General features: G+C 39.9%; 1 protein-coding gene across 2 annotated transcripts in view; it reads left to right on the forward strand.

The window, feature by feature from the left end:
- The first annotated feature begins 9,536 nt into the window (after nucleotides 1–9,536).
- Nucleotides 9,537–18,428, forward strand: part of NUP153 (nucleoporin 153) — a 76,099-nt gene continuing 67,207 nt past the window's right edge. The window contains exon 1 of one of the 2 annotated variants that reach the window (XM_065885289.1): nucleotides 9,537–9,697. In XM_065885289.1, coding sequence (XP_065741361.1) covers nucleotides 9,587–9,697 — 111 coding nt within the window. In that variant the 5' untranslated portion in view covers nucleotides 9,537–9,586. The remainder of the gene's footprint in view (nucleotides 9,698–18,428) is intronic. The other variant, XM_065885290.1, reaches the window with a different exon arrangement.

Raw genomic sequence — 18,428 nt, forward strand, 5'->3', positions numbered from 1 at the left:
TTAATTTTTAAAAATAAATAAATAAAGGAATAGCATACTCAACTCATTTCTTAGTTGAACATCCTGATTACAATTCCACTGAGCCCAGGGTATGGGGACAAAGCTGGTTTAGGTGAATTGTTTAAAGAACAGAAACTTACAGCCATTTATGCAATACATATTTCCAAAAGGACATTTATCTGCATTAAGTATTTATTCAAAACACTTAAAGTAAAAGTATAACCATTTCTACTTGTCCCTAAACGGCAGGCCCTATGTCGTCATCAAGTTTCTATCTGCAGAACATATGGCTAAGAATGTAGGAAATATTTGTTGCCTGGTATTCCAAAGGTCTGGTTTTAAAGGATATATCCTCCTCCTGTAGTTCCTATTTTGGTATAATCCCTGAGGGAAAGCACTACCTTCATCCGATTACATAAAAGTGATTTTTTTCTGTTTACTTCTGACAGAGCAAGTAGTACATGGTCTAAGGTAAACTGTGTTTAAAAAGAAAGGGGGGATTAAAAGTGTTTTAATAATAAAAGATTACTTTAACAAACTATTTTTGAAATACACAGAAAAATAATTCCATCACATAAAAGTGGTTGAGGGAAATTACAAATTGAAATAATGAACCTCTGTGAATATGCATTCAGCCATCTAGTAAACATTTATCCAATTTGTACCTGGTACTCTGGGTATAAAATGTTAGGAAACCATGGTGTGGCAATAACGAGGGTCTTTTCTTTCTAATGTATTATTTATTAGTCCTTCATTATTTACGACGTTAGTAAGTGATACTCTGCACGTCTGTAGCACCATTCCTGCAAAGTACCCCTCATCCCTCCTTCGTTTATTTTACGGCGTGTGAATTTGGATCAACAAGCAGCCCGTCTAGACTCAGGAGACTGAGTTACGAAGGGTCAATCCACCAAAGGTGAGTTCAGGTCGGCTGCAGACCTGGCAGAATTTTTGACTGAGTTTTCAGGAATTGCTCATCGTGACTATTTGTCAGAATTTAAAATTTGTTCTTCCTTTCTCTCCTCAGCCCTCCCTTCTTCTCTCTTATGTCACCCCTTAAACATTTCCCTTTTCTTTTTCCATATTGCTGGCATGGGTAGGAAGTTGTCAGTGAAAGTTGCTGAAAAAAATCTAAACAAATGATCTTACTTGTCTTGTTTCGACTTGATGTAGAACTGGCCGCTGTACTTTTATTTTCCTTAGTTTGAACTTAGGACAGAAAGCTTCTAAGACCTATTGCATGTTTTTTTTCCTCCTTCTCAGTCTTTAAGACTTTTCAGAAAATCCCGTTCTAAAGTTAACGATGGAGCAAATGAAGGGGAAAAGTCAGCTCCTTTTTGTTTGTAAACTCAAAGCAAACCTTGAGAAAAGGAAGAGGCTGTTATCTGAGGAAGTGTAGCTGCAAAGGGTAGGCCCAGATGATGAGTTAAGGAGAGGCATAGTCACAAGGGCCAGCAGTGGAAAGAGAAAAATGGCTTTTCCTTCTTAACTGTCTACTCCTAGTGGCCTTTTGCAGGTCTGCGTCCTCACCACCTGTTTGCAGAGTAACTGCCATTCTGCATGGCACCATCTAATCTGGGAGAGACAAGGGATTATACTCCAACGTGAGCAGGCACGAAGCTAAGATCATTCACTGATCTCTGCACCTCAGCTGAAAGACATGGGCCTAAAAGCAGGTGCTTCTTATAATAAGTGCTTAGGAGTTACTGCTGCCTCACAGAAGGGGCAAGATTTTATGACCACACAAGTGAAAAAGAGCTGGTTTAACTATTACTAATTTAAAGCATCTAAGTTGGGGCTTGGATTTAATCGTGGCTGGTAGAAGCTGTGCGTTGCTTGGTTAGGGCCTCTGCGGAGACTTTTGGAGTGCTTTGATGTTTTAATTCTGAATCTAAACCTTTGTGGGCAGAGGTAGCTTTCTCTAACCGGAGGTGGTCTGTTTAACAGGCTTTGCTCCATGTCTGCAGAGTTGCCTTTGTTTGGCAACACTGCTTATTTAATATTACATGTAGAATAGTATAACTTCACTCATATTTGCTTTGGAGAATATTTGTAGAGTTCTTTTTGTTTTTTGGTTTTGAAGAACCATGTTTGTGGTGACTCATGATATGCTGTTGTCCTTATAATGGACCCAAACAAGGTGAGATAGTTTGAAGACAGGCCGTGGGTTATAGGTACTGGGTTTAAAATCATCTTGTTAACCGTTATGTTTGGTTAGTTGCTCTGTTCAATCAGCTCTGCTACCTGCGATAATAGACACTAAAAAAGTACTAAATCCAGAATTTCATTTCAGGTAATAGTCTAGCTTCCTTTGGAAGAAGAAGCTAATGAAACTTTAAAATGTTTAATTCCATTTCTGCTCACATTGTGGTAAAGGTGAAATGTACCAAATGTTAAATAAGAGGGAAAAGAAATCTACATGCACTATAAGCGGCAGGTTCATCAACTCTTACTTAAATTGTTGATTGGAGACTAACAAAGAACAGGGATTCCTAAGCCTGCTCTTTACAGAAACTTTGGTTAACTTCAATACGTTGATGTCTTGATGTGTAAGTGTTCATATGAACAAATGTGTTTATATGTGGCCTATAGGAGGGAAGGTAGGTGTGAGCCTTTTAAAAACGATTTTTCATTTCTTGTGTTTCACAACTTTTTAGGCCTTCCCTATTGTAAGAGTTAAGAGCTATAGGTGTGCTGTGGAAAGAATACTTTTGATGACCAATGTCAGGGAAGGAATTTTTACTCTAAAGATCCATTACTATTTAATTTTTTTCCAGAAGTAATTTTTGGAGAAAATACTGTATCTGAATTTTGTCTTGACTTCATAGCACCTACGTAGGAGGTCAGGCTATTAGTAGGTAATCTATTTAATTGCTTTTATAATTTGTTAAGTAGAAAGCTGCCATCATTCGTGTCCTGACAGTTTAGGAAAGTGAAAAAATCTATAGATTTTACTCCAAGTTGCCTGACTTCTTATCCAACATTTTAGATACTAGTTGCTAACCCAGTACCAAGAATATTCCCCCTTAAGAGTTCCTACCTTAACATTGGTTTTGTGAGTGTTTGGAAAAGCGAAAAGCCACAGCAATTCTAAGGAAGTAGTCTGATATTTCTTTTCAGAATTTCTCTATGCTCACAGCTTCTGGGATTGTGAGATGGTTTATTCTCCATCCATGTCTTTTGTTTCTTGTGAATTAATTCTAAAAGAAAATTTGTACAAATAAAGAGGGATAGTTGGGAATTAGCAAAGTGCTCTTTAAAGTGCTCAAGTGTATTTCATAACTGATGTTTAGTTTCAGACTGTTAACATTTCAGATATGCTTTATGAATTCTACAGCGTGGTTGATTCTTAAAACAGTGCTTCTCGGATGTCCTGTGCATAGGAATCACCTGGCGATCTTGTTGAAATGCAGATTCTGATTAAGCAGGCCTGGGATGATCTTTATTCTAACAAGCTCCCAAGGACTGGTGCTGCTAGCCCCTGAGTAGCGAGGGGCCAAAAGACACCCTTTAAGCTAAGTAGGTTGTACCTTTCTGGTGGTGGTGGGGTGACGTGTACAGTAGGGTTGTTAACATGTTAATTAGTAGAATGCTTTTGAAAAGAAGTCTTAATAAGTTAGGGTCTAATAAATTCCAGCATTCTCTACAAATGCTTTTTAAAAATGAAAATGCTTGGTCTCACTGTGAGCAAATTGAATTTTGCAAACGTTATCGTTTTACATAGATTGGAACCTTAATGATGAGGCCAGTTTTCTAATGAAACTGAGGAATTATATTAAAAAAAATAAACTAAGCCATTAGATTTATTGTATGGGATGAATTCAATAGCAGGTGTTTAGAATCTAGAAAGTAGAATTCGGGAGTAATTATTAGTGTTACGTGCTAGGGGTTAATAAGAGCATAATACAGTAAACTTAAAGAGAATTCAGTAAAATGATCAAGTATAATGCACTATGTGGACAGAGCTTGTTTTAATGTTTTGTACACTGACATATATACTAAATGCTGAGATTAGAAATCAACACATAGTAGGTTCAACACATAGTAGGTGTTAATGTTTAGATTATGTTTGTAAATTGTTTATAAATATCTATATCCTCCTTTAGCCTTGATCTCAATTGTTTATGTTTATCCTAGTTTACATTTTGCCTATAGGCTAATATATGTTTAATCTTTGTCGATTCATTAACTGTCTTAAATATTAGGATGGGACTGGTCTTCCTGAATTTGGTTATTATTTCATTCAGTAAAACTGAATTTCCATTTAGGATTGATGAATTTAAAATGTGCCTTCAATTATAATGGAAGGTACATAAACACATATATGCCAAAAGCTACTATATATTGACATACGCAGTCAGGAAGAAGAAAAATGTTGTATGGCATGTTGGAATTAAGTGATATATACAGTTAATCAAAATTTGATTATATTAGTTAATTAATTTAGTCTTAAGTATTACTTTATTCCCAAAAGTCAGAGAACACAGTAAGTTAATGAGAGTATAATGTACATCTTTAAATATCTTCCCAATGCTGTGGCCTCTCTGTCCCTAAAATACAGACAAAAGCCCCAATACTTTTCTAGAATCCCAACCCCACTTTGAGTTTTTCCAGCTGAGATTGAAGTTCATTATATCATTATAATACATTTTTTTTTTAAAGAACACTAGTTTAACCTTATTTTTCTATCTAATGAAATGCTTGGTAATAATTATCACATAGAAATGTCTGTTGAAAGATCAAGGAGATCTGTCTAAAACTACTCTCAATAAAATAATTTGCTTCAATACACATCATAGCAGATACCTCATTTTGTGTAGGTAGGGTAAATACATACCTTTCTAACTTCTTATAATTGTCATCTCTAAATACTCCTTTGGCCAGAATTGTCTTACCTTTTGAAGAAGATATAAAGGCTGTTTTTCAATCCAGGTTGCGTGTAGACCAAATTGTATTTCACTTGTAATTGGTGGATATTCCTTATCTCTAAAGAGAGGTCAGAAGCCTCTCTATTTGTTAATTTATAATTGTCAGATGAATACCATATTATATGGGGAAAAATAAAGATGTTTCTTTGTGGGGAGGGACTTTAGTAGTAACAGTCTTTTCATAAATTAAGATCTCTTCCAATACACCATCTGTTTTGGCTGAAAAAAACTGGATCCACGTTTAAGTGAAGTTGGTCTAATTTTTTTTTCAACTTATTGAGACGGAATTTCTGTCCTGTGTTTTGTGTCCATTTCTGCCACTTGATCTGAATATGAATAGCTGTCTTTTTTCCCCTTATCCTCATAGAGACAAATACATTGAATTCTATTGATTTTGCTAACATGGCTTCTCTCTGTGATTCGGAGGTCTGATGTACAATATCCTTTCCACCCAAATGCACCTGTTGATGTACTCTTCACTCCCATCCTTCAACATATCCTCATATCCCCATGCCATGATGGGAGTCCCGGAATTCCCAGGTGATCCTAAGCTATTTGAGTCTAGTCTTTCCAATGGCTCTCATATCATACAGCTGGCAAATGTCTATGCTCACTATGCAGTAAGACAGTACTAGGATCTCAACATTTTAGTCAACATGAAGGCTATCACAGAGAGAGATTTCTAAAGTGTGGAGTTCTCCACTGAACTGGAAAAAAAATCTTTTTTAAAAAAATGTTTAAGTGGTAGTTAGGTTCCTAAATTGGCTACAAAAATGGCAGAGTGATGGCAAAGGTAAGAGGATAATAATTAAATTAAATAAATAAATGAATTTGAGAAATATTAATTTGTTATGCAGTATAGAAAATGAATGTATGCAAGCTAGGAAAGGTTATATAAAGTAGTTCAGCTGTATTCATCATTGTATTCTTTATTGCAATAAATGAAAACAGTTGGCATTGGTAGTAATTGGATGTTGGGCAAATGAGCTAAAGTATATGTAGAGCTACTGCTATGTGTCAACACTTTTCTATGTGCTCAGATTATAGCAGTGAGGAGAAAAATCTTGGTGTTTAAAACCTATTAGGGGAGAAATTAGTTTCTATTAAAATACTCCCAGTGAAACAACCCAAAACACAAGATCACTTCTCAGAGTTATTTCAATTTTGTCTAGACCTAAAGACTGATGGGAATAGAAATAATGAATAAAGGATGAATAAAGAAGATAACCATTTTATAATAGAAAATCTGCAAGTGATAGCTTCCAATTCTGTGAACTACAGAATATCATAGGTTTTGTAGGGATTAAATTGTATCATTTATAGAAATTGCTTACTTACGCGTACTAAATAATACATATTATTCCCTTCCCCCAAAACAACTCCTAATATGGCTGGAAGGATTTCAAGAAGACATATTATTATTCCATGCCATTTGATATTTTTCCCAACTTATATATAGTATCTCTTAGAGAAATATTCAGTAATTATTTGTATGTTTGAAGGTGGCAGATTGTTTTATAATCAGAATAACTTATTATAACCCATTCACCTACTAGTAATTCCTAACTGAACAATGAGTTCTGTACCAAAAAGTGTGTGAAGAATTCTAGATTTGGTGATTTGTAACTCCAAACTGAATTTTAGCACAGACACCATATTATTTTAGAATCTCAAACTATGTACAAGAAGTTATTTCATCCCATAGCGAGGCTGATACTATTTCAGGGTAAAATTAGTCAGTGGAAAGTTTAGGATGCAGATTTCTTCTTGCTTCTTATTCCTTCTCTGCTGTCAAGATTGGTAAAGTTTCCAATAACTCAGTTACCTGAATGTGGGACTAAAGTATTATTGTTCCCTCACATTTATTTTACTTCAAAGAAATAATCATAAAATGAGTTAAACAACTGAGATCAAGGCTAAAGGAGGATGTGGATTTGTCCTTATCTCCCTGAATCCTACTAATCTTCTATTCTGAAGTTTTATCTGAGTGTGGCCCAGCTCTTTCGCATGTCCTTTCCTTTCAGAGCTCGGATATGAATGCTGTCTCATACACCAAGTAACAGCCCCCAAGAAAGGAATGATTTTTGAGCCACAGTTTATTCTCCTGTGCTGGAAATTTTGAGTTTGGTAGGGTGAAAAGGGCAAATGGTATGTGGCTACAGTTCAGTCTCCTATATATGAAGTGTAATTAGAGATTCAGGTACAGATCTTTCCTGGGAATTGGCTTATTAGGAATTACCTTACTCTGCTTGTCACATACCTAGCTAAGAATCATGAAAGACAACTGTATTGAAGAAGGATGAAGTGCTTCAGGGGGAAGAGCTTGTATACCTGGAGAGTCTAGTGGGGAGTTAGTGGTGGAAGGGGGCATGAAGCTAGGACACTGAAGCACAAAAGGAGGTAATTAATTTTGTCTATCCTATTTGGGAACTTTTTATAGTCTTGGTGGTTATGGTCAGAGGTGCCATTTGTTCCGTAAACCTATGCCTTATACGGCATGATTCCTTAGGTGCTGGAAGGTACTACAAATTCCAAGGTACTGTAAGTTTGACTTCACCTTTTTTTTTTTTTTTTTTTGCGGTACGCGGGCCTGTCACTGTTGTGGCCTCTCCCGTTGCGGCGCACAGGCTCTGGACGCGCAGGCTCAGCGGCCATGGCTCACGGGCCCAGCCGCTCCGTGGCATGTGGGATCTTCCCGGACCGTGGCACGAACCCGTGTCCCCTGCATCGGCAGGCGGACTCTCAACCACTGCGCCACCCCGGAAGCCCTGGCTTCACCTTTTGACTTATATGATTTATATAGTGATTGGAATATTGGAGTGAAGTTTGGTGGTAGAGATGGTATAAAAGTCTTGAAGTTAGTTATTTGTATCTGATAACTGGATGATATTAGATGCTTTGTATCTAAGCATTTATTATGAACTATACAGAGATACATAAAGCCTTTCATCAGAACCACCAACCTGTTGAGGTTAATATTCATTCTATTTGCAGATGAGGAAACTGAAGCTTAGAAAGAGGATCAGGAACTTCCCCAAGGCTACACAGCTAGTAAGTGATAGATTTTAAATTAAGTCTGTTTGACTCCGAAGTTATTTATAAGCTTCAAAACCAATTGTCTCAAATGGAACATTAAGCCTATGTTTCTTCACAGTAGATTTTCTCCTAATCATTTGGTTACTTGTTTGAACGCTTATAGAAAAGCTGGGTTATAGTCCTGGCTTTGACGGTGCAGCTTTGTGTCCTCCAGTATGCCACCTGAATTCTCGGGACCCCGGCTTGTCCGTTGAATGAGGGCTGGACCACGTGATCACCAAGATCTTTCTAACAGTCAGCTCTTACAATCTCTCTACTTTGTGGATGCAGTCTCTGAGCCTAACTCGCTTATGCACTTTCCTAAATATAATGCCTTCTATTTGGGGCAAATATATGTATATTTTTATTACTGGTAATATACCACTCACCTCTAATGTGAGCTGACTGCTGTAGGTAATCATTTATTGCATTTCCTGTATACCAGGAAATATAATAAGTGCTCCATTTGGATGATCACAACAGCTCTATGAGGCGGATTTTAAAGTTCCCGTTTTATAGGGGGGAGGAAGGTTTTGACTTATCCAAGGTCAAACTAGAGAGTGGTGGAGTGAGAATTCCAGCACTTGTGTGTTTTGACAACAAAGCCCTTATATGTTAATGGAACATTAACGAAACTATGTATTTTCTATTTCTGCTTTAGGCTTAAAGATCATGGACATTGTCTTTTCAACCAGTTTTTTTCTTTTTATAAGGTATTGTTAGCTTCTGTCTGTGATTTTACGATCTGCTCACTTTCTGCCCGCTTTACCAACCACGGGGAGAAGGAGACTGGGAAGGAGGTTACTCTTTTTGTGCTAAACGCCTCTTTCGAAGTCTACGTTTGCAGTGAAGAGCAATAAAGCGAACGGAACCCCTGGCTTTGTGCCTCTGCGGCGAACCGCCCATCTTCCGCGTCCTGAGAATTCGTCTTCTTCTGCTGAACTACGTTTCCCAGAGGCCCGCGCAGCCGAGAGCGCGGGCTCGACCCGCCCTTCCTTCCTCCTTGCCTATCACCCGGTCGCAGCGTGATTATGCAAACTCGTCGGGCACTAACAAGTGACGACCTTCTGGCTCACGACTGCAGCGGCGGCCTTAGCAGCGGCAATAGACGCAACAACGGCGACTGCAGGGAAGACGACGACGGCTGGGCGGGCGCTGTGCGCAAAGGGGAGGGGTAGGCGGGCGGCGCCGGCGGCTTCAACTGCGGCAGCTACGGCTAGGGCGACGGAAGAAGAATCTCCAGCAGCCGGCGGTTGAGTTAGGCCTAAGCAGCGCCCGGAGCCGCCCGCACTGTCCTCTGCGGGGGAATCTACACAGAGACGGTGACATACACAGAGGCTGGGGTCCGCGGGAGGCTGCCGGACCGGAGCCAGCTACTCGGCCTCTGTCGCCGCCACCCCCTTCCCTGCCGCCAGCGCGCGTTCTCTCTCCGCTCCAGCTCGCAGCCCCGCGATTCCTGGTGTGCCTGTGCCCCGCTGTGTGGGCAGCGCGTGCGTACTTTTGGGCTGGGGCCGGGCGGGGGGGGCTCTAAGGCCGTCTCTGCCTCTCCCGCCCCGGAGGGGGAAGCCGCGGAGGCTCACGCCATGGCCTCGGGAGCTGGAGGCATAGGAGGGGGCGGTGGCGGCAAGATCCGGACTCGGCGTTGCCACCAGGGGCCAATTAAACCTTACCAGCAGGGGCGACAACAGCACCAGGTACGGGACGCGCCGTGGGGGCCTAGCGGGTCGGGAACTGGGCGGGAGTGGACGGGCGGCGAGGGGCCCCGGCGCCCCACGTGGAGCGGACGGGAGGGCCTGAGCGGAGGCCCGAGGGAGGCGGCGGGAGCTCTGGCCGCTGGGGCGGCGACGGGAAGTGGGCTGAGACGGGCCAATCCTGCGGCGCACACGTGTGGTTCGGCCGCCTCTCCCCAGCCCTCTCCGCCTGGGGCTTTCCCCCGACCAGCGCAGGGCGGGAACAGAAGTCCTAGGCCACGCTGGGCCTAGAATTCTTCCGTTTTCTGGCGGGGATTGGGGGTTTGGGGGTATTACTCACGTCCTCTCGAGGGAGAAAGAAAAAGATGTGGCTGGAGGCCCCTACGCCTGCTGTTTGCTAGTCTCCCGCGTCTTAGCGTGTGTGGGGAGGGGGCTGCCCGGAGGAATCTGCCTCCGGGGCACCCGGGGGTTGTCGGGGGCGCTGTTAGCGCGGAAAGTGAAATAACTTACAACGCGATTAATTAATTCTCCATCTCCCGGTGTCCCTCCCCGATCTGAGAGGACTGGCTTCGATTTTGTTTTGTTTGTTTGTTTCTTAACCGGTTTATAGTTAGTGGCACTGGGGCATTTTGAAAGTCCCTCTCCACACTTACGTCTCTTTTCCGTCGCGAGACTCTTTCCTCCCCACTTTTGTCCAATTCCCCCCCCCCCCGCCACCCCACCCCACCCCGCCTTTTATTTTGGAAGCTGGAATTGGCCATTCTGCACAGCTGACCGGGACTCCAGTTCTGATCTCACGCACAAACTATTTTAATGTTACGGGGCGTATTCTAGAAGTTTAGTTACTTTTGACATTCCAGGGATGTTGGTGGTCTTACAATCTAAGCACCCTGTGCACTCGTGGGTGTTTGAAATTATGAAAAGGAGTTTATCCTAATTGTAACTGAGACATTTGATTCTGAGACAACTCTTTTTAAAATTTTACTTGTTATGGGGATTGAGTAGGAATACGTTAAGAATATTCTAATAAACGTCACTTATAACACTTTTCAGGGATACTAAGGTAGGAGTAAGTGTGGGTCTTAAACTTATAAAAAACACAAAGGTATAGCAAAAGGGTCTGATACCGTGTAGCTTACTGTTAAGGGTAGACTTCCTAGATTGCATTGTTCTGGATGATGATGAATATTGAACACTTTAACGTGTTTGGTGCTGGTGTTAAATTGTATCCTTAAAAACAGAATTTTAAAAGATTTCAGAGAAATTTCTTAATAGTTAAAATTGTGGTTTATAATACTAGGTAGCTCTCTACTTACGGTTACAGGTCTTAGCCTTACTTTTACCTCCCACCGGTTTTCCCCCAGATATATACCAAAAAGAGCTTGGTTTTCAGATTCCTTTGTGAGGAGCAGGGGTACTTGCAGGCAGATTTAAGATTAGAATTCAGGTCACACGCCTGGCCATTTAACCTAATCCTTTGGTTGAGTGAAGTTAAACACACATGCTTTCTGTTTTTCCTGAAGATAAAAGTCTTTGAGTGCTTTCTAGATCTCCTCAAAAGAAAGTTACTACATAAAATAAAAGAAATTTGTAAATACAGATCATTGGATGGTCTGGGCAGAGTTTAGAAAGGAGCTCATATATTCTGAGTGGCAAAAGCCAAAAAATCACACCTTATTTTTAAAATGTACTTAGATAAAAATCTAATTTGGGGGAGATGATGCCTTAACAACGTAACACCTATGATCCAATTTGTCTTAGAGCTGGAATGATTTCAGACTGTGTGGTTTTGTTTTAAAGCCTGATAATTTCATTTCCCCCTATCTAAAGTACTTTCAGCTTTTTGCCCCACCCATTTAATTTAAAAAGAAAGTACATTTGTAGCTTTTGAATTGGATCAAAGGTGTTTGGGGGTTTCTTAATCAACACTGAAGGTATTAATATTGGCAGATACTACCAAAGAAAAGTATCCAGGAATATACAAAAGAATACTTAAAGGATTTTTTTTTTTAATCTTAAAATAAGGACTTTCTTTAATCCTTACTGGAACTTTTATGAACTTGTAGACTACCTGGTTGCTGTCAACTATCCTAGGCGGTCACCTCTCCGTTTTGCAGCAATTGCTGAGTCATCATGAATAGCAAGGAGCTTCATGACATGGCATGTTTTGTACTAATGTATTTTGGTTAAATGTCCAGTGGTTTCTGGGCAAAAATGAAGTTTTTGGGTTGTGTAGTAGAGGCTTGAAAGAAGAATGAGCGATCTGGCACTGTTAGTTAATGGATGTTTGCCATTGCTTGTCAGGCCAACCGGCTTGTGCAGTCATGCAGTACCTGTGACTTTCGCATGTGTTCAACTGACTTGTAATTTCCTGTTTTGACTTATTCTGGTTTAGCTCTGCTGAGGTATATCTAAAGTTCACATTTTTTTCCTGTTAACTTCTGATCTTTAAAATGGCATCTTGCTTCAAGTTGTGGAGACAAGAATCCATTGTCTTATTCAACTAACTGAAGGGTAGTAACTTAAGAATTGTAGAAGCAAAACTGAAGAACAGCACCAAATGATTAAGTTGATCATCTTCACTTGCCTTCTTTCCTACCCCCTAACTCTTAGCCCAGATGCATTTAGGAAATGGTATCATTCTTCTAGTGGGAGTGAACAGGTCAGTAAAGAGAATGTGCTTAGTTCTTGTCACCTGTTCAGTCTCCTTTCCCCTTTCCTTTTTGTGCAGATTGTCAGGCCCAGAAAGTCAGCTCTGGAGAGGTCAAGCTGCTTTTCTTAATAGCCACCACAAAAAACTTGAGCCCATGGGCAAACCAGAACCTTGCCTCTGGAAGAATCTACTGCCACCTCCTGGTGAGAAGGGAACTACTTATTTTTGCCCTTTTTTGGGGGGTGTGCTTCAGAGGTTTTGTCTTCTGGTTTGGAGCTAAGGGAATCCACTCATTTTATCTTCCTAGATACAGTTTGTCTTACAAGTCAGTTTCTGCATTTAGCTATTTTTAAAAAAGGGGAGGAAACCCCTTTATCTATTCAGTAGCTTAAATCAGGAGTCTGCAAACGTTTTCTGTAAAGGACCATATAGTAAATATTTTAGGTTTTGTTGCTGCAGGTTCTTTGTTTTGTTTTTATAACCCTTTAAAAAATGTAAAAATCATTCTTAGCTTGCCGCCTATATGAAAACAGGCTGAGGGCTGAATTTGGCCCACAGACCGTGGTTTGCCTAATCTTGGTTTATATGATAGTGTACTTTTTTTTTGTTGTTTTGGTAGCTTCTGTATGATACTTTGTCCCAAATAACTATGTCCTGCTTGGATTCTGATGGCAAAAGAGTGTTCTCAGTTTTGAAAAGGAGGGATATTTAATGGCTGAATACTTAACTCATTCCAGAAGTCTCTGAGTAGTTGTGACTTTTATTTTATCTTTATTTGCTTTATCCTAGATGTTTAATTAATACTGTTAGTGAAAATAGAAATGGAAATAGTTGATAGGAAAAAAATGTGCTGTAATACAGTCAGGGCCTCTGGATTTGAATCCCTATTCTGCCAGAACTTGGACAAGTTCTCTCTGCTTAATTTACTCATCTGTAAAGTGGAAATGGTTGGGAGGGGTTAAATGAGATAATATAAAGAAAGCTCTTAGAACAGAGCCTGGCATATAGAGTAAGGACTCATTTGAAATTGTTGTGATTAAGTAGAACCTTTTGATGTAAATGTTTTATCGTCTCTGAATTTTGCTGCCTCTTAGTAGAGGTATTTTTCTTTTATGTACCAAAGTTCAATCTTTTATAGGTTTGTACTAGATTTAAAAACTTGTTTTCTGAGTGATGAGGCCAAACCTTTAAACTACCTTAAACTACGTAAAAATACATTATTTTTAACATGTTCCTCATAGAAATGCCAGTCATTTAAGTGTATAGGAAAATAAATCCAAGTGTTAAATTATTTAATGCATAGTAGGTTTTTTTGTTTGTGATGAGAGGCCCTTGTGTGTGAAAGTTTATCAATTTACTCACCAGTTTTTCAGATAATGACAAAAAAGCCCAGGTGTTGTCTCCATTTCCTGGAAAGTCCTTTGATGAGGCAATTACCTATTACTTGAAGTAGAACGGTCTGATGTCACTAATTAAAACCATTTCATTAGACACAGAATATTATTGGAAAGATGTGATGAACTTGTATTTTCAAAAATGTTTTATTTGTAGCTACTTGGCTAATGGTCATGATTGTTTTATATATATATATATTTCCCTTTTAGATATCTGTTTTTGTTTTTTTAAGATATTTACTGGACTATAATTGCTTTACAATGTTGTGTTAGTTTCTGCTGTATAACAGGGTGAATCTGCTATATGTATACATATATCCCCATATCCCCTCCCTCTTGCGCCTCTTTCCCACCCTCCCTATCCCACCCCTCTAGGTGGTCACAAAGCACCGAACTGATTTCCCTGTGCTATGTGGCTGCTTCCCACTAGCTGTCTGTTTTACATTTGGTAGTGTATATGTCCATGACACTCTCTCACTTGGTTGCAGCTTCCCCTTCCCCCTCCACGTGTCTCAAGTCCATTCTCTACGTCTGCGTCTTTATTCCTGTCCTGCCCCTAGGTTCATCAGAACCTTTTTTTTTTAGATTCCATGTATATATGTTAGCGTACGGTATTTGTTTTTCTCTTTCTGACTTACTTCACTCTGTAAGACAGACTCTAGGTCCATCCACCTCACTACAAATAACTCAATTTCATTTCTTTTTATGGTTTAGTAATATTCCATTGTATATATGTGCCACATCTTCTTTATCCATTCATCTGTCAATGGACAATTAGGTTGCTTCCATGTCCTGGCTATTGTAAATAGTGCTGCAATGAACATTGTAGTACGTGACTCTTTGAATTATGGTTTTCTCAGGGTATATGCCCAGTAGTGGGATTGCAGGGTCATATGGTAGCTCTACTTTTAGTTTTTTAAGGAACCTCCATACTGTTCTCCAAAGTGGCTGTATCAATTTACATTCCCACCAACAGTGCAGGAGGATTCCCTTTTCTCCACACCCTCTCTAGCATTTATTGTTTGTAGATTTTTTGTTGATGGCCATTCTGACTGGTGTGAGGTGCTACCTCATTGTAGTTTTTTTTTTTTTTTTTTTTTTTTTTTTTGCGGTACGCGGGCCTCTCACTGTTGTGGCCTCTCCCGTTGCAGAGCACAGGCTCCGGACGCGCAGGCTCAGCGGCCATGGCTCACAGGCTCAGCCGCTTCGCGGCATGTGGGATCTTCCCGGACCGGGGCACGAACCCGTGTCCCCTGCATCGGCAGGTGGACTCTCAACCACTGCGCCACCAGGGAAGCCCCCTCATTGTAGTTTTGATCTGCATTTCTCTAGTGATTAGTGATGTTGAGCATCTTTTCATGTGTTTGTTGACAATCTATATCTTCTTTGGAGAAATGTCTGTTTAGGTCTTCTGCCCATTTTTGATTGGGTTGTTGTTTTTTTGATACTGAGCTGCATGAGCTGCTTGTATATTTTGGAGATTAGTCCTTTGTCAGTTGCTTCATTTGCAAATATTTTCTCCCATTCTGAGGGCTGTATTCATCTTGTTTATGGTTTCCTTTGCTGTGCAAAAGTTTTTAAGTTTCATTAGGTCCCATTTGTTGATTTATGTTTTTATTTCCATTTCTCTAGGAGGTGGGTCAAAAAGGATCTTGCTGTGATTTATGTCATAGAATGTTCTGCCTGTGTTTTCCTTTAACAGTTTTATAGTGTCTGGCCTTACATTTAGGTCTTTGATCCATTTTCAGTTTATTTTTGTGTATGGTGTTAGGAAATGTTCTAATTTCATTCTTTTACATGTAGTTGTCCAGTTTTCCCAGCACCACTTATTGAAGAGGCTGTCTTTTCTCCATTGTGTACTCTTGTCTCCTTTATCAAAGATAAGGTGACCATATGTGTGTGGGTTTATCTCTGGGCTTTCTTTCCTGTTCCATCGATCTATATTTCTGTTTTTGTGCCAGTACCATATTGTCTTGATTACTGTAGCTTTGTAGTATAGTCTGAAGTCCAGGAGCCTGATTCCTCCAGCTCCGTGTTTCTTTCTCAAGATTGCTTTGGCTCTTCGGGGTCTTTTGTGTTTCCATACAAATTGTGAAATTTTTTGTTCTAGTTCTGTGAAAAATAGCAGTGGTAATTTGATAGGGATTGCATTGAATCTGTAGAGTGCTTTGGGTAGTATAGTTATTTTCACAATGTTGATTCTTCCAATCCAGGAACATGGTATATCTCTCCATCTGTTTGTATCATCTTTAATTTTTTTCGTCAGTGTCTTATAGTTTTCTGCATACAGGTCTTTTATCTCCTTAGGTAGGTTTATTCCTAGGTATTTTATTCTTTTTGTTGCAGTGGTAAATGGGAGTGTTTCCTTAATTTCCTTTTCAGATTTTTCAACATTAGTGTATAGGAATGCAAGAGATTCTGTGCATTAATTTTTTTAATTAATTTATATTTTTGGCTGTGTTAGGTCTTCGTTGCTGCACGCGGGCTTTCTCTAGTTGTGGTGAGTGGAGGCTACTCTTCATTGTGGTGCGCGGGCTTCTCATTGTGGTGGCTTCTCTTGTTGCAGAGCATGGGCTCTAGAGCACAGGCTCAGTAGTTGTGACGCAGAGGCTTAGTTGGTCTGCAGCATGTGGGATCTTCCCGGACCAGGGCTTGAACCCGTGTCCCCTGCATTGGCAGGCAGGTTCTTAACCACTCTGCCACCAGGGAAGCCCCTGTGCTTTAATTTTGTATCCTGCTATTCTACCCTATTCATTGATTAGCTCTAGTAGTTTTCTGGTAGCATCTTTAGGATTCTCTATGTATAGTATCATGTCATCTGCAAACAGTGACAGTTTTACTTCTTCTTTCCTGATTTGGATTTCTTTTATTTCTTTTTCGTCTCTGATTGCTGTGGCTAAAACTTCCAAAACTATGTTGAATAATAATGGTGAGAGTGGGCAACCTTGTGTTGTTCCTGATCTTAGCAGAAATGGTTTCAGTGTTTCACCCTTGAGAACAATGTTGGCTGTGGGTTTGTCATATATGGCCTTTATTATGTTGACGTAGGTTCCCTCTATGCCTGCTTTCTGGAGAGTTTTTATCATAAATGGGTGTTGAATTTTGTCAAAAGCTTTTTCTGCATGTATTGAGATGATCGTATGGTTTTTATCCTTCAGTTTGTTAATATGCTGTATCACATTGATTGATTTGCGTATACTGAGGAATCCTTGCATTCCTGGGATAAACCCCACTTGATCATGGTGTATGATCCTTTTAATGTGCTGCTGTATTCTGTTTGCTAGTATTTTGTTGATGATATTTGCATCTATGTTCATCAGAGATTGGCCTGTAGTTTTCTTTCTTTGTAACATTTGTCTGGTTTTGGTATCACAGTGATGGTGGCCTCATAGAATGAGTTTGGGAGTGTTCCTCCCTCTGCTATATTTTGGAAGAGTTTGAGAAGGATAGGTGTTAGCTCTTCTCTAAATGTTTGATAGAATTTGCCTGTGAAGCCATCTGGTCCTGGGCTGTTGTTTGTTGGAAGTTTTTTTTTTTTTTTTTTTTTTTGCGTTACGCGGGCCTCTCACTGTTGTGGCCTCTCCCACTGCGGAGCACAGGCTCCGGAAGCGCAGGCTCAGCAGCCGTGGCTCAGGGGCCCAGCCATTCCATGGCATGTGGGATCCTCCCGGACCGGGGCATGAACATGTGTCCCCTGCATCGGCAGGCGGACTCTCAACCGCTGCGCCACCAGGGAAGCCCTGTTGGAAGATTTTAAATTACAGTTCCAATTTCAGTGCTTGTGATTGGTTTGTTTATATTTTCTATTTCTTCCTGGTTCACTTTTGGAGGGTTGTGCTTTTCTAGGAATTCCAGGTGGTCCATTTTATTGGCATATAGTTGCTTGTAGTAATCTCTCCTGATCCTTTGTATTTCTGCAGTGTCAGTTTTTACTCCCCCTTTTTCATTTCTAATTTTATTGATTTGAGTCTTCTCCCTTTTTTCTTGATGAGTCTGGCTAATGGTTTATCAGTTTTGTTTATCTTCTCAAAGAACCAGCTTTTAGTTTTATTCATCTTTGCTATTGTTTCCTTCATTTCTTTTTCATTTATTTCTGATCTGGTCTCCGTGATTTCTTTCCTTTTGCTAACTTTGGGCTGTTTTTGTTCTTGTTTCTCTAATTGCTTTAGGTGTAAGGTTAGGTTGTTTATTTGAGATTTTTCTTGTGGTAGGATTGTATTGCTATAAACTTCCCTCTTAGAACTGTTTTTGCTTCATTCCATAGGTTTTGGGTTGTCGTGTTTTTATTGTCATTTGTTTCTAGGTATTTTTTGATTTCCCCTTTGATCTCTTCAGTGATCTCTTGGTTATTTAATAATGTATTGTTTAGCCTCCATGTGTTTGTTACAGTTTTTTTCCTTCTATTGATAACTAGTCTCATAGCATTGTGGTCAGAAGAGAAACTTGATATGATTTCAGTTTTCTTAAATTTACCAAGGCTTGATTTGTGACCCAAGATATGATTTATCCTGGAGAATGTTCCATGAGCACTTGAGGAGAAAGTGTATTCTGTTATTTTTAGATGGAATGTCCTATAAATATCAATTAAGTCCATCTTGGTTAATGTATCATTTAAAGCCTGTGTTTTCTTATTTTCATTTTGGTTGATCTATTCATTGGTGAAAGTGGGGTGTTAAAGTCCCCTACT

Source organism: Phocoena phocoena, chromosome 10 (assembly GCF_963924675.1).
Source record: "Phocoena phocoena chromosome 10, mPhoPho1.1, whole genome shotgun sequence".
In the NCBI taxonomy this organism is placed as follows: domain Eukaryota; kingdom Metazoa; phylum Chordata; class Mammalia; order Artiodactyla; family Phocoenidae; genus Phocoena; species Phocoena phocoena.